This window comes from Hipposideros armiger, unplaced genomic scaffold (assembly GCF_001890085.2).
Source record: "Hipposideros armiger isolate ML-2016 unplaced genomic scaffold, ASM189008v1 scaffold_18, whole genome shotgun sequence".
In the NCBI taxonomy this organism is placed as follows: Eukaryota; Metazoa; Chordata; class Mammalia; order Chiroptera; family Hipposideridae; genus Hipposideros; species Hipposideros armiger.
The window spans coordinates 4,876,589-4,893,475 of NW_017731368.1; the positions used below are offsets into that span (position 1 = coordinate 4,876,589).

General features: G+C 43.0%; 1 protein-coding gene across 4 annotated transcripts in view; it reads left to right on the top strand.

The window, feature by feature from the left end:
• The first annotated feature begins 394 nt into the window (after positions 1 to 394).
• Positions 395 to 16,887, top strand: part of ZNF445 (zinc finger protein 445) — a 23,368-nt gene continuing 6,875 nt past the window's right edge. The window contains exons 1-3 of one of the 4 annotated variants that reach the window (XM_019633148.1): positions 411 to 493; positions 8,272 to 8,456; positions 15,102 to 15,670. In XM_019633148.1, the coding sequence (XP_019488693.1) occupies positions 15,242 to 15,670 (429 nt within the window). In that variant the 5' untranslated portion in view covers positions 411 to 493; positions 8,272 to 8,456; positions 15,102 to 15,241. Of the gene's footprint in view, positions 494 to 8,209; positions 8,457 to 15,101; positions 15,671 to 16,887 lie in introns of all 4 variants that reach the window. The other 3 variants (XM_019633155.1, XM_019633145.1, XM_019633162.1) reach the window with 3 other exon arrangements.

A 16,887-nucleotide genomic window follows, 5' to 3' on the forward strand; every position in this document is an offset into this window, starting at 1 on the left:
CCGCGTGGTACAGGGGCTGGCCCGCACTGAAAGGTACTGTTTGCCCTGAAGGCCAGCTCAGCCATACAGTAATGGGCGCACACCCCGCATCCTGCTTGGCGCGAAACCCAGCGGGAAATACATCACCCATATCTTGGTTGGCAGAAGTAGAAATTTTGTGAAACCCCCCAGCCATTGCCACCGGTTACTTACTCCGCCCTATAAAAACTGGACCCTTCCTTTAGTCGGGGCTGACGCCACTCGTGGGCTCAGCCCGGCAGATTAATACACTCGCTTGCTGGAATATCGGTGTCTCGCACCCTCTCTCCTCCGCGAACCTCTCACGCACTGCACTGGAACCAGGGAGAAGTCGAGACGCGCACCCTCCAAGGTTCCTAGAGAGGCCGCTGAGGCCCCTGGCGGCAAAGCGCGTGCGCGACAGGGTCGGGCGAAGAGGCAGGCGCGGGGCTAGCAGTTGCAGCCGCTGTACCGACTGTTGGGGCCGTGTGAGTCGGTGAGTAGCCGAAAGGGGGACGGGGGGCGTCGGGGGCCGGTGTGCTGGCGTAGGGTTGAGGGAGTGCTGCGGGGGCGGCCAGCTCTGCCCGGAGTGGGGGCGACGGCTGAGGCCTGGCCTGGAGGCTGCGCCGGGGGGTGGGCTGGTCTGGCCCGGGATCGCCTCCCCGCCGCGGTGAGAGCGGATCAGGGAGCGCTTCACCGCCTGGGGCGCCCGGGGGAGGGAATTTGGAGTAATGGTTTCCTTGCTTTCGTTTTTCCCCCAATTATGCAAACAAAGAGTACTCATTACAGACGATTAGGTGACGGGGGTGAGTGTAGGAAAAGTAAAAGTAACTGCAGTCCGCAAATGTTTTCGTCAGGAATCGTCCTGTCATTAAAAAATTTGTGCATATTTATGCAAAGTCAGTATTTATTATGAAGTAGGATCATATTGTTGCTTTTGAAAACTTATGGTATTGTGGTAAAACAATACTGTGATGAAGCATGCATAACATTTTCCGTACGATGCATAAAAATGTACCATTTTAACCATTTTAGCGTGTATAATTCTGTAGCATTAAGTACATTTATACCACTGCTGTTAGAAAGTTATAATATTTTTGCTTTGCAGAATGTATTTGTTCATACACTGGTTTTAATTTTGGTGCTAGCCTTACGACACCACTAAGACATTTTTGCAAGTATGATTATAAGAAAACATTTTGTTTGCAGTTGGTTTCTCATAGTACACAGTACATGAGGCTGTAAATGCTCAACAAGCGATGTTTGTAAAGAAAAATAGCAAAGTCTTGTTTATTAGGGTGCTTGTCTCGTTTCAAAATGAAAGAGTAGTATGTAAAACACAGTTTTTTAAACATAAGGTACATTGCTAATGTAACGCCACTGTACTGTCCTCTGACTTGCAGATGCCTAAGAAATCAAGAATAGTCTCCTTCCTAAGTTAAAAGTGGTGGCCAGGAAAGAACACCATTGTGTTTCAAACCAGTTCAAAATTGAAGACTCACTCCTACTAGTTGGTTCTTTTGCAAGGAGATGACAGGGAGTGGTTGGTTTTAGCTGAGTTTTGATTAAGGGTTTTAGGGAACTTCCATCTGTTATACACACCTCTATGCAGATTCAGGGACTGACCAGTGAAGCTGCTCTTGCTGTTATGTTAATACTGAAGAAAGACAGACAAATTTTGGTTAAAGCAGTAATCTGAAAGATGGGAATGTTTTGAAGATAAACCTCAGTGTGTACCTAAAAGGGGAACTGACAGAAGCATCAGAAGTACTGTGTTGCACTATTAAGTTTTCTGTGGCTCCTGGTCTCCAGGAGGTGTTAGTGTATAAGCTTTCTGTGATGTCAGAGAGTTGCTCGAGAGTAAAAATGAACCAAGTATAGTAAACATAACTTTATTCTGCAGTCGCCAGTATTTTTACATCAGAGACACTCGGAAAGAGCTCCCTCATGACACGCTTACAGGACTGAATTTCTGAGCTCACACTTTCCCTCCCTGATACTAGACTGCTACTCCTCCTCCCTTCTTTTATTATACCACATAGCACCTGTCACTGTCTAACATACTGTGCATTGTATTTCATTGTCTTCCCATAAGGTCCTCCAGGCAGTGCTTTTTCACTGCTGTATTCACTGCTGTGACTTTAGTGCTTGGAACACAGTAGTTGTCATCACATACCTGTTACATTAATGAAAGAATGAATCCCAATTGGAGGAGATAAGAATTGACTGTATTTAATGCCCTTGATTGCCGAGTTAATCCTAAATATTGAAGATAGAAATCAATCAGAAAAAAGACGATAACTGAAACATCTTCAATTTAAAACCTTTTTATTTTGAATAAGTGTAGACTTAGAGAGGGTTTCAGAACTTTACAGAGTTCCCTGATGTTATTTACTCAGTTTGCCTAAAATTACCGTATTTCCCCATATATAAGGTGCTCCCATGTATAAGATGCACCTTAATTTTGGGGCCCGAAATTTGAAAAAAAATGTATTACATAAAGTTATTGAACTCAAGTTTTATTCATTATAAAATTCATACAACTCCTCATCACTGTCAAAACTCCCAACCATAACCAGTCTCAGATTGTTTTCTCAGTTGGAGGAGGACCAAATTTACGTTCAGCAGCACGATTTTCATTCACTTTTGCAAAGTGGATCACTTTTAACTTGAATTGAGCACTGTACAAAGATCTTTTCTGAGCCATTTCTGGGCAGAACGTGGCAAAACGTAACCTAATATACCGGTAACAAGTGCGAAACAATGAGCGCAAAGACAGCAACCGCGAAAAAGTGGGAAATGCAAGTAAAAAAATCGACAACCACTGTATAAGATGCACCCAGTTTTCAGACCCTAAATTTTTCGAAACAGGGTGCATTTTATACATGGGGAAATACAGTAGTACCTTGCATAACTATAGTGCAGTCATCAAACTTAAGAATTTTACAGTGGTACAATATGAATAATGAAACTGCTGACTTTAATCAGAGTTCATCAGTTTCTGTCTAACGACCACATTTGTGTTCCAGGATCCAACCTAGAATCCCTCATTTCCTTTAGTTGTCATGTCTCCTTATCATTCTTCCATGTGTGGCAGTGCCTCACTCAGTCTTTTCCTGTTTTGCATGATGTTGATACTTCTGAAGTATCCCTAGTTGTGTTTTTAGAGTGCCCAGTATGGTTTTGTTATAAGTTTTCTCTTGCTTGATTGAGGATGATGTCGCTCTGTCTTGTTACTGGTGCTATTAATCTTGACCGGGGGGTACCTGCCAGGTTTCACCATTGTAAAGATACTTATTGTCTTTCCCTTGTAATGAGTAAGTCTTTGGGGGATGACACTTTGAGATTTTGCATAGAAATATCCTGTTTCTCCTTAACTTTCACCCACCAATTAGCATTCCTTGGTGGATCTTGCCTGCAGCAGTTATTACTATAATGGTCTACTGGTGACTTTCGTTTCTGTGGTTCGTTCTACATTTATTAACTGGAATTGTTTGTGAGGAAGAGTTGTGCCTTCTCCCTGTTTTGTTTTTACTCAGTTATATCTGTGTGTGATGTTGGATGTGTCATTTATTCTTTGGCCTATAGTGCGGTGCTATTTATTTTGTTGCTTAGATCATTCATTGTAGCTTTGGCCATTGGGAGCTCTTTGAGGCTGGCTCCTGTTTGCCCTTGAAGTGCTCCCATATTTTGTGTGTGTCTTTCTCTGACTGTCTGGCATCACAGAATACTCATCTTGTATCTTCTCTCCCCAGCTCTGGCAACCACTTCTCCAAAGACCCTGGGTTCCGTTTATTGGAGAATGGCAATTTGAAGCCAAGTTTTGGGCACTGAGATTGAATTTATTTCTTAATTGAGATATTTGTTTCAGTCTTATTTTAACATTTAAAGTATGAACTGGAAGCATCTTGGTTGTTTGCTTATTACCAGTGAATAAAATAAGCCGATGTGCCCTCATACTGGTAGGAGAAGGGGGGGAATCAGGGACGACTTAATGAGGACTTTAAAAGGAAAGCAAACAAACAGAATTACATTGCATATGAGTAGAAGAATAAAAGTAACAAAAAGAAGAAAATGTTCCTGAAAAATGTCCAGTCGATTGCTTGGGGTTTTCCCTGGTCTTTTCAGAGTCCTGTTTATTGTGGAGTGAGAATGGGTTAAGGTATGAAGGTCTGGGGGAAGAGGCCTGATCCAGCTGAGGTTGTTTCCAGGGCCCCAGGGGCTCACATCTGTGGTGGAATGTTAACAAGTGGATGAATGAAGCTTTTCTTCTGTCCTCCAAAGCGAGTTGGGACATGGGAGGACCCTGGGCATGAGGCTCCCCGGATTTAACTGGGCAGGTTCAGCTCACTGGCCCCCATCTCTTTCCTGTGCTCTGGGTCTTTCGTTCTGAGTTTGAAAGGCCCAGGAGGTTTTCAGCTTGACCCGTGTTCATGGCTGCAGAGGCCAGGCTCACCCTTTGTTTGGAGACCTAGAGTCCTTGGTTGTATTCCCAGGCGGTCACCCTCCTTTTCCTGTTTGTCAGTCTTCTCATCACCTCTTTCCAAATCCTGATCTCTTTGGGCGTTTCTGCACAGCTGCTTCAGCACTGAGCAGCCTGGGGGCTTATTCTTGGTGCAGATTTCACTGTGGGTCTCAAATCCCTGAGACAGGTCATTGTCATGTATATTTCCTGCTGGGTGCATTTGTTCCAAATGCTTGTGACCCCAAGTTCCTTGTCTTTGGCCTGAGGGCCAGGTTTCTCTTCACCCTTAGCAGCACTCTAGCTGTTTTCTTACTGCAGTTTTCTTCCTCTTCTCCAGTCTGCTCTGGGAGTTTGGCTGGGAAGTCACTCTCCCTCTTTCTGACTTGCAGCTCCCCCCATAGCAGTTTTTCTGCTTCCTGTTTGTGCTCCTGGAGCTCGGAGAGGCCTGAGTCTGCCCCTCTGCTCCTGGAGCCCCCTTTCCTCTCCTGCCTTTTGTTGTTGTGTCTTCAAGTCTTTTTTCATGGGCCTTCAGTTATTTACTTTATCACCTCTCTCATTTTCCTTTCCTCTCCTGTTCTGTGAATAGTTCCTCTCACCCCCTCCCACACTCTTTTCAGAGCAAAGCCTCATTTCTCTTTCTCTGCTAAACTTCCATCAGCCTCCTCAGTGTGCATGACTGGTCAGGTAGTTCTTTCCCTGACTTGTCGTCCCCTGGAGCCTGGCTGGACGTGCTTCTTGTAGCTGGATGGTGGCATGCTTTCTGGTGGGAGCCTTCTTCCTGTCTCAGTTTCAGCCATCTCACCTTTGTGGGTCCAGCAGCACTTGCTGAGTCCCTGAGTCATTGAATAGGTATTGTTTATAACACATGTAAGAGAGGATGGCTTTTGTTTTAATATCATGTCTGAAGGTAATGGTTTCTTTAAATTTGCTTAACAGTGTTAGGGGATGGAGGGTGCCGCGGTTTCAGGGGAGCTGACCATCATCTGTGACTTGTTGCACAGAGTAACGGGGCCACTTTGCTATAGGTGCCAGGGCCTGCTGTCCATCTCACACTTCTTTCTTTTTAGATTTGTTTTTAAAAAAATTATTATTATTAGTTTCAAGTGTACAAAACAATGCAATAGTTATCCTTTTCACCCCTCACAAAGTGACAACTCTCCTCCCCCATCCACTGCCACCCCACCCCCGATATCATACATATCAATTACAATTCCATTGACTCCATTCCCACACTCTACTCCACATTCCATGACTATGTATTAAATTATAGTTGACATATAATATTCAATGGCACCTTCAGATGTACAGTGCCATGGTCAGGCCTCTACACCGTCTATGAAGTGTAGATTTGTTTTAACACCCTCTTTTCTGTTGTTTTTTTAAATTCATTTTTTATTAAGGTAACATGGGTTTGTAACATGTTTCTGGTGTGCAGCATTATAAATTGATGACTGTATGTATACTACATCATGCTCGTCACCAAAAGTCTAGTTTTCATCTGTCACCATTCAGTTGACCTGCTCTACTTGGTTTGCTCCCCCTTCCTCTTAACCCCTCCCCGTCTGGTAACCACCAATCTGCTGTCTGCCTATATGTTTGTTCTTTTTTCTTTTGCATGTTGGGTTTGGGGGGTAGGGTTTCCTTTTTTTTATTCTTTACCTCACTTCCCAGTTTTTGTCTTACGTTTTTCTCTTTGTTCAACCAGGCTTCTCTGATTGGGTTGCTGACTAGGTGGGTAAAACATAACTCAGGTCACCTGTTGTTTTTGTTGTTTTGTTTTTCTTAGTTGCTTCAGCTACAGGCACCATTTGCATCCATGTTCCCTTCAAGGATGTGCTGCCCCTTTTGCTGGGTGCCCTCATCTTTAAGTCCTGGGAGCTGATACTCAGTTACTTTGTTTTTCAAGCAAAATTATTGATGGCTTTGCTGATTATAAAAGTAATGCATAACAATTCAGGAAGCATAAGTAAATAAGTAGGGAAAGTCCTCTTATCCCACCTGGCAGAGAATATAATGCTTGAAATACTTTGGTGGCAAGGTTTAGGATCTTTTTCGTGCATATGCATACTGTGCTTTATTTTTATTTTGTTTTATGATATAAATGAGTTCATAAGTATAATTTTTAAAACTTGCTTTTTAGTTTACTTTTTATTTGAGGAAATTGGAAATGATAAAAAAACAAAGAGGAAAATAATAGGCAGGTATATTTCCAACACTGAGGGTTAACCACTTCTAACATTGGTGTATTTGCATTCATCATTTTCTATGTGCACTTAAAAAAAGAGACCTAGTACATAAATGTCATGTTAAAAAGTCAAATGACTACAAATAAACTAAAATCTTTTTTTTTTTTTAAGATTTTTATTGGTGAATTGGGGGATGGGAACAGTGCTGGGGAATTGGGGGAAGGGGAACAGACAAGTTGCTGTCCTTTTGCTCTTCAGTCTAGTTGTGGAGGACGTCGCTTCACTGGCCCAAGTTGGCACCATCATTGCGCTCTTCCCGGGCGAGGCAGATCAGTCGCCGGCTTCTGGACGGCCACTCACTGCGGCTGCTGGCCACTCACGCTGGCTGCTGGCTACACACAGTAGCCCATGGCAATCCACTGCAGCAGGGGTTGCAGCCTGTGCCGTTGATGGCGACTCACTGGCAGCCCAGCTCCAAGTTGAGCTGTTGTTCAGCATCTTAGCTGTAGAGGGCAGTGTCACTGGCCCTCATGTGGGATCCGAACCGGGGCCCTCTGGCATCCCAAGCCAGCTCTTAACCAACGTGCCACTCGGCTGGCCCTAAACTAAAATCTTTAACCCTCTGTCGGGTGCAACTGATCTCACATATTCATTGCACACAAAGATGCCGCTATGCAATACGTCTTTACTGTACTAAGTCACAAACACGACTGGCGATAGGTTACGGTAGAGAGGGAAGATATGGAAGCGATGAGTCACGATACTTAAATTAACTGTTAGATATTTGAAAATTTGTGTGCAATGAATCTGTGAGATCAGTTGCGCTGATGGAAGGTTAACTACTATTCCCAACCCCTACCCTCACAATCCAGAAGAGTTTTTGTGAACCCTTCCAGGCCGTTTTAAATTCCTTTGAGAACCTGTATGTGCACTACACACGTACACATATACATGATGTTAAGGTTTTTTTCTACAGTGTTATCGAGGCTGTTGTTTTGAAGTTAGCGTATGTTTTTGTTGTGAGAAGCAGTCAAGCGCAGCCTCTCCTTTCTTGTGTAGCAGCATGAGAGCAGGCTAGAGCAGGAAACACTTCCTTGGAAGGAAATACAGAGCTGTCCCAGCCTGTGCTGGGCTTCTGCCTCGGAAGGGACCGTCTCCCAGTTCAGTGCTTAGTGTAGACCCCTTTATTGTGCTGGACTGCCTGTGTCGGTGGCCCTCAGGCCCACTCCTGCTTTCTGTAATTCAGCCCCTGACCGAGGAGGTAGGAGGGGAGAACTGAACAGGAGGTGGAGCAACGAGGAGGCCCCCACAGGTAACCTGGGGGCGGCATCAGCATCCTGTTCCAGACCCACTGAAGTGAGGAGCAGAACAAAGACCTGAGCTAGTGCAAACACACTAGGATGAGGAGACGTGCAGAGGGAGGAGAGAAGCAGGAACGGGGTGGGAGGGGGGTGTGGAGGAGAACCCAATCGATGGACTATAAGGCCAGGGTCCTCAGACATGGGGCTGCACCCACCCTCGGGTCAGCCCGCTCCGTGCTCAATGTGTACTCGCTTTGCAGATAAACGTTGCCGTCTGCTGCTTGCTTGACTCCTGTCTCTTGGCTGAATTCTTTCTTTCAAGATGACAAGAAGCGAGGAAAATCATCATTTCCGGTGACACCCCCACCGGCAAGGGGTTGAGCTTCTCCACTGCAGCATGAAGTGTGGTGCTTGTATCTACCCCACCTGCACCCCCTGGCTGTGAAGTGGGGGACCAGTGGATTGCAAGGGGCTGAATCTTGTGTGTTCTTTCTCTTCTTTCATGCTGTAAGTAAATGCTGGACCACTTGAGCCTGCTGTGTGTGTTTTCTGTTCTCAACAACTTAGTATCATGCTCTGGTCTCTTCTGTGGTTGGCACTTAACTGCTTTTTAACCTTGGCTGCACAGTCTGGCCACCCAGGGAACAGGGCAACAGTATGTTGATGCTTAAGGGTCTAGTATGATCTTTCTAACTGTTGTGTCGGATTTCATCCTATAAAGAGCTACTTTTTTTTTTTTTTTAAGCTAAGCCATCCTGCCACCTGTTGGCAGCTCAGCGGCAGCTCAGCTCGGGCCGGGCATGGAACCGCTGTTGCTCAGAGCTCACACTCTTAAGCGAGCTCTTAACCAACTGAACCACTCGGCCGGCCCCACGAGCTACATTTTATTAGGTATACTGATGGACACGTAGGTTATTTTCAATGTTGTATTATTACAAAGAGTGCTCTAATGAACACCTGTGTAAATGTCTGTATAGCTGTGCAAGTGTTTTTCCAGGGAGATTTCTACAGGTGAAATTCCTGGGGTCTAAGTAATGTGACCTTTTAATTTTACTACAGACCTTCAAACTACCCTTCCTGGTGGCTGTATAAATTTACACCTCTATGAATATCAGTGGTTTGTGCTTTTTTTTTTGTTTTTGCACAAGAGGTTTTTAAATACTGATGTAGTCATATATCACTCTTTTCCTTTTGTTTTCTGAAAAAATTCTTGCTTATGCAAGGGTTGGTTCTCTCTTTTTTTTTGAAGTTAAGTCTTTAACTATAATTCATTTTGCATGTGATCTTTTATTTTTATTGGCCTAGCCAATTGCCTCTACACGAGTCATTGAATTATCTGTTCTTTCCACTGTCTTGTAATGCTGCCTCTGTCACATGCCAGATCTATACATGTATATGTCTTTGTCAGGATTCTGTACTATTCTTTTTATCTCTTTGTGTATTTCTGCAATACTACACACTGTTTTAATCACTGTACTTTTATAATAAGCCATATTATCTGGTAAAACAAATCTTTCCACCTTTAAAAAATTGTCTTGGCTATTGTCATCCTTTTACTCTTTTGTGTGAATTGTAGAATATGCTTACCAAGTCTGAAGAAAAGTTATTTTGGGGTTTTATTTTGGATTTTATAGACTTTTCATGTTTATTTAGAAACAATTGACATCTTGAGAATATTAGTCTTTCTATACTTAAGAGTTATTCAGATCTATTTTGTCTTGTGGCAGTTTACTGTTAAGGTGTTGTATATTTTTTATTAGCTTATTTTTGGATATTTTATGTTTTTTGTTGCTGCTGTTGTGTTGATTCTCTTCCTAGTTGGTCATTGCTAGTATATTGGAAAGTTATTGATTATACATTGATTGTATATTCAGCCTACTTAATGATCTTCCATATTAGTCCTAACATTTTTTTTTAATTAAAGTTTATTGGGGTGACAGTTGTTAGCAATTTCTAACAGTTTTTCTCTTAGATTTTTTAGATGGATGTTCAGATCATTCATGAGTAATAGTAGCTTTGCCCCTTTCTTTTCTAACAGTTTTCTGTATATTTTTTTTTTCTTGTTTAATTGCATTGGCTAGGATGACATTGTCTCACTGTTCCTAGTTTTAATTGAAGGCTATTAATGTCGTCTCTATTTAGTGTTACATTTGCTGTAAATTTCTCTTGGTTTTTCCCCATCTCAGGTGGAAAAGTTTCCCTTTATTCCTGGATTGATAAGAATGTATACCAAAAAGGAGATAAAGCTATAGCTCTACAGGAACTTTTTTTTTTTTTAAATTGGGGAATTGGGGGAAGGGGAACAGACAAGTTGCTGTCCTTTTGTTCTTCAGTCTAGTTGCTTCACTGGCCCAAGTTGGCACCAAAATTGCGCTCTTCCCAGTCGAAGCATATCAGTCACCGGCTGCAGCTCACGCTGGCTGCTGGCTACACACGGTGGTAGCCCATGGCAACCCACCTGCCGTCGCCAGGGACTCACAGCAGCCCAGCTCCAGGTCGAGCTGTTGTTCAGCATCTTAGCTGCAGAGGGCAGTGTCACTGGCCCGCAAATGTGGGATCCGAACCGGGGCCCTCTGGCGTCCCAACCCAGCTCTTAACCAACGCGCCACTTGGCCGGCCCCAGGACCTTTCTTTTTAACTTTAAGAGAATACCAGTATGTGAAGAGCTGTATGCTAATAAATTTGAAATCCTTGATGAACACGGGTTGTTTCTTCCTTTTGACCATTATGAATAGTGGTACTGTGAACATTTGTGTACACGTTTCATTTCTCTTGGATAAAGAATTGCAAGTAGTGGGCCGGCCGAGTGGCTCAGTTGGTTAAGCGTTAGCTGAAGAGTGCGAGCTTTGAGCAACACGGCTGCTGATTCGATTCCCACATGGTCCAGTGACGCTGCTCCTGAGCTGAGCTGCTGCTGAGCTGCCAGCAGGTGGCAGGATGGCTCAGCTGGTGAGAACATGTGCTCCTAACAACAAGACTGCCTGTTCGATGACGGGCTATGCCCACCGGCAACTAAGACTGAACTTGGCAACTTGAGCTGAGCCGCTGCCCAGATAGCTCAGTGGATAGAGCATGTGCTCTTAACAAGGCAAGGCTGCCAATTCAGCTCCTGCATGGGATGGTGCCTACGCCCATCCACAACTAAGACTGAACTTGGCACCTTGAGCTTAGAGGCCACGAGCTGCTGACGGACAGCCAGATGGCGACAGGAGCCTTCCACAACTAAGGTTGAAGAACAACAACTTGGCTGGTCCCCCTCCCCAATTCCCCAACACTGTTCCCCTCCTCCAATTCCCCAATTAAAAAAAAAATTACAAGTAGTAACTGTATGTTTAACTTCCTGAAGATTGGCAGACTGTTTTACAATGTGGCTGCACCAATTTACATTCCCATCAGCATATAAGGGTTCCAGTATTCCTTCAGTCTTACTAACACATTACTTTTCTGACTTTTTGATTCTAGCCATCCTAGTATGAAGTGGTATCTCACTGTGGTCTTGATCTATCTGCTTTTCCCTGATGACTAATTTTTACAGTTGAGTATCCTGTGCGTGTGTCAGCCATTGTTATATATTTTCTGAAGAAATGTCTATTCAGATGCTTTGTTCAATTTTGATCGTGTTATTTGTCTTTTTATTATTGAATTGTTGACGAGAACCGCTCGTCCAGTGGCCAACTGGCGTGGGCAAGCCAGATACCTAGACGGTCCCAGAGGGGACTGGGTGGGAGATTAGAAAATAAAGAAACCTAGTAGAAAAGAAAGACACAGAGATAAAAAGCTGGGATCAGGAAGGACACTCTGCAGCGGGTGGCGGAGAGTGACACTGTTTATTGATTATACTCGGGTTATATAGAGGAAGCAATTTCCTCATTGTGGGGATCAGTTCCCTTAAAGCATAGGGGATTTTGGTAGGGCATTTTGGGGAATGGGGAACCAATGTCCCTTATGCAAAATTTCGGAGGTCTGGAGAAACAATTTCTTCTAGCAACAAGTTACATCAAGCACAGCGTAGACCAATGATATTTTCTAGGCAAGGTTAAACTGAGGCAAATAGAAACTGTCACCAAGTCCATGGTGGAAAGTCCCAAAGCATCAGAGTCCATATTAGGAGGGTGCTTTTCTGAGGGTCCGATGGTTTCAGTTCCAGGGGACTTGTGCTTTTCCATGGCACAGGAGATGAGCTGGCTGTTGCTGGGTCAGATGTCTCTCCAGCAGTTCCCTTTTTGTTACTCACCCAACATGGAGTTCTGCAGCTTCCTCAGCTTGCAGCCTCACTGCTCTCAAATGGCTCCCAACAAATTGTAAAGTTCATATATTGTAGATAAAAGTCCCTTATGAGATATGTAATTTGCAAATATTTTTTCCCACTCTGTGGGTTATCTTTTCAGTTTCTTTATGTGTCCTTTGAAGCACAAGAGTTTTACATTTGATGAAGTCCCATTTATCTGTTTCTTTTTTTACATGTGCTTTTGATGTGCATTTCGTAGAATGCATTGCCTAATCCAGTGTCATGAAGTATTACATCTATGTTTTCTGATAAGAATTTTATAGCTTTAGCTTCTACATTTAGGTCTTTGATCCATTTTGTCTTAATTTGTGTGCAGTGCTCTATGTAGGGGTCCAACTTCATTCTTTTTTATGTAAACATGAAATTGTCCCAGCACCATTTGTTGAAAAGACTCTTCTTCCTGATTTGAGTGCTCTTGGCAACCTTTGGTACCCTTGTAAAAAATAAATTGACCCATTTCTTAATAAATCTGGGAAAAGACAAATTGATCATAGATATTTGAACTTATTTTTGGACTCTTAATTCTGTTTCACTGACCTATGTGCCTATTCTTAGGCCAGCACCACATTGTCTTGATGACTGCTGCTTTATAAAGTTAGTTTTAAAATTAGTAGTGTGAGTCTTTTCAGTTATTATTTTTCAAGATCGTGTTGGCTGTGGTGGGTCTCTCTAGTTTTCATATGTTAGAATCAGCTTTTCAGTTTCTACAAAGAAGCCAGCTGGGACTCGGATAGGGATTGCATTGACTCTATATAAATGTGGGGAGTATTGTCATCTTACTATTTTGTCTTTTGATCCATGAACACAGAATGTGTTTCCATTTATTTAAATCTTTAATTTTTTCTAACAATGTTTTGTAGTTTGGGGGTGTAAGTTTTGTTCTTTTTTTGTTAAATTCATTCCTATGTATTTTATTCTTCTTCATGTGATTGTAAGTGGAATTGTTTTCTTAATTTTATTTTTGGTTTGTTTATTTTTACTATATAGAAATACCATTGATTTTTGCATATTGATCTTAAATCCTTTAATCTTACTAAGCCCTTATTAGTTCTGATAGCTTTTAGTGAAATTCTTAGGATTTTTCGTGTCATGTCATTTGTGAATAGAGCTTGGTTCACTTCCTCCTTTCCAGCATGGGTGCCTTTTGTTTTTCTTGCCTAATTACCTTGGTTAGAACTTCCTGTGTAGCGTTAAATAGAAAACTTGAGAGTGGAGTTCCTTAATGTCTTGTTCCTACCCTTTGGGTGAAAGCATTTGGTCTTTAACTATGAAGTATGATATTAGCTCTAGATTTTTATAGATGCTTTTTATGAGATTGAGAAGTTCCTATTCCTAGTGAGTACTTATATCATGAAAAGTTTGGATTTTGTCAAATGCTTTTTCTGCACCTATTGACATCATCATATGATACTTAATGTTTTTTATTCTATTGATATGTTAAACTGATCTTGCATTCCTAGGATAAATCTCACTCAGTCATGGGGTATAATTCTTCTAAGATGTGGCTGGATTCAGTTTGCTAGTATTTTTTTGAGAATATTTGTCTTTATATTTATAAGAGATACTAGGTAATGCTGGCCTCGTAGAATGAATTGGGAGGTATTCCTTCTGTCCTATTGTTCTGAAGAGTTTGTGAAGAATTGGAATTACTTTTTCTTTAAATGCTTGGTAGAATTCAGCAGTGAAGCCATTGGGTAGTTTTTGACTACCAGTTCAATCTCTTTACTTGTTATAGGTCTATTCAAATTTTGTGTTTCTTGAGTCAATTTCATTAGTTTGTGTTTTATAGTAGCTTGTCATGTTCATCTAAATATTTACTTTATTGGCAAAAGTATATTTTAAATAATTCTTTTTTATTTTGGTAAAGCCAGTAATATGTTCCCTGTTTCATTTCTGATTTATGTCATTTGAGTCTTCTCTCTTTTTTGTTTGTAAGTCTAGCTGAAGGTTCATTATTTTGTTGATCTTTTCAATAAACCAACTTTTGATTTCATTGATTTTTTTTTAAAGATTTTTATTGGGGAATTGGGATAGGAACAGTGCTGTAGAATTGGGGAAGGGGAACAGACAAGTTGCTGTCCCTTTGCTCTTCAGTCTAGTTGTGGAGGACGTCGCTTCACTGGCCCAAGTTGGCACCATCATTGCGCTCTTCCCGGGTGAGGCAGATCAGTCGCCGGCTTCTGGACGGCCGCTCACTGTAGCTGCTGGCCGCTCACGCTGGCTGCTGGCTACATACGGTAGCCCATGGCAACCCACTGCCACAGGGGCTGCAGCCTACGCTGTTGCCAGCGACTCACAGCAGCCCAGCTCCAGGTTGAGCTGTTGTTCAGCATCTTAACTGTGGAGGGCAGTGTCACTGGCCCTCATATGTGGGATCCGAACCGGGGCCCTCTGACGTCCCGAGCCAGTTCTTAAACATCGCGCCACTCGGCTGGCCCTGATTTTTTTTCCCCGTGTTGTTTTTCAAATCTCTGTTTCATTGATTCCCACTCTATTCTTTATTATTTCTTTCCTTTTGCTTGCTTTAGGTTTAGTTTTCCAGTGTTTTAAAGTGGAAGGTTAGGTAATTGATTTGAGATCTTTATATATTGGGTTGTCGGAAAAGTTATGACTTATTTTTTCTATGTTTTTCTTTTCAAAAATGCATCATAACTTTTCTGACAACCCAATATATATGTATATAAAGTCCTGTATATATTTTGCTGTATGTGGCCATCTAGCCCTGGTCTGCTTGATACTGGCAGCCACTACTATGGAAATGCTCACACGCCTTCTTCTCATATATCTAAAGATGATCTGAAATAACAGGATCAAGCAACATTGGTTCTCACGTCCCTTCTGAACAGTGATATTGGTTATTTCAGTCTCTTGCCAGTGACGTCTGATGTCCCAGCTAATGGCATTGTCCACTGCGGTGCTGAAAAGATACTCCCGAGGTCCCAGCAGCGACACGGCTAACGTAGGCTTGGTTTGCACTCTGCTGCGTAGACTCTGAACAGGAGTGATGCCTCCAGGCAGGTGGTATGCTGTCCATCCAGCTCAGGCCCAGGCTTCAAGGGAGCGAGGGCGTCTTCAGATGGTAAAGCAGGAAGAAGAGGGAGAAGACTACACTTCAGTGCAGACTGCCAGGCCACAGACACTCAACCGTCCTGGCCAGGAGCTGTTCCGCCAGCTCTTCAGACAGCTTCGCTACTATGAGTCTTCTGGGCCCCTAGAGACTCTGAGCCGACTCCGGGAGCTCTGCCGCTGGTGGCTGAGGCCTGACGCTCTCTCCAAGGCCCAGATGCTGGAGCTGCTGGTGCTGGAGCAGTTCCTGAGCATCCTGCCTGCGGAGCTTCGGACCTGGGTGCAGCTGCATCACCCTGAGAGTGGTGGGGAGGCTGCGACCCTGCTAGAAGAGCTGCAGAGAGACGTCAGTGGGACACCATGGAGGGTGAGTGTGAGCCAGTGTGCAGTGCCCAGTGAGCCAGCTTATCTGGGGGTGGGGTTGGCCTCTAAACCTTCAGCGTTGAGGAATGCAGGGGAAGTCTTCCCTTCTCATTCCCATGGCACCTGAGCAGCTGAGAACTGGACCCTAAGCCAAGCCCTTCTCGCTTTCCCAGAGGACTGTCAGCTCCAGGAAGAGGGTCAGTAAGTATCCAAAAATAATAGTAACATGTTTTTGGACACAGTGACTTAGAGTATGCAGAGTCCATCTCCACATATTATCTCACTGGATCTGATGCTGACCTGTATAGTGGGGTGCTGTCTCTTGCTTGTAAGGGGAGGGTTAGAATCCAGACTCTGGGCATCTGAGCACCTGTTAAGACCTAGAAGCGCAGTCTGCGTGTACCATTTTGCTTTTTTCTCAATAAGCTTTTGAGGTTTTGTTTTGTGCGGGGATGAGACTTCATAGCCTTCGTGTGCTTTCCCAAATTGATTGTTGTCCCTTTCAGAGCCTCAGTTTATTGAAAAGAAAATGCCAAATTGGCCTAACAATGAGAATTTGTTTGGTATGTATTTGAGTACCTTCCTTGTGCCCGGCCCTGACCTTGGTGCTGGGAAAGAGAGCTGCCACCCCCAGTGCCAGCAGTCGAGCAGCGGGTCAGTTCAAATATACTCTCCCTGTCCCTTCTGCCCCACAGTCGGGCTTCTCAGTGCTTCCTGTGTCTTTGGAGCTTTTTTAAAAAGAGCGTTTATCATTTTTGTAGGCTTTTTAAAAATTGTTATTTCTACAAAAATAGGTGTAATTCTATATATATGATTCGCACATAAATAAGTTACTTTTAAGATTTCTGAAACATATTTGACATACTTCTCCCTGAAATTTAATATAAAACTGAATCAGTCAAATAACACATCTAAACATGGTTTACCAGCAGTAGATGGCAATACATCAACACAAGGTATGACTATTAAAAAAGAAAACTTCTTTGCTCAACATTGGGTACTAGTTTTAAAACTCTAAAACAGTATTTATCACTATAACAAAAAGATCTAGAAATGATTTATTAAAGCAAATAAGGTACACAGCAGGTACAAAATTGTGGCTTGGTTATATTCAACTCATTTAGGGCTAGATGTAAGGTTTAAAACTCCATAAAAAAGGGCCGGCCGAGTGGCTCAGTTGGTTAAGTGCTCACTCAAGAGTGCGAGCTCTGAGCAACAGGG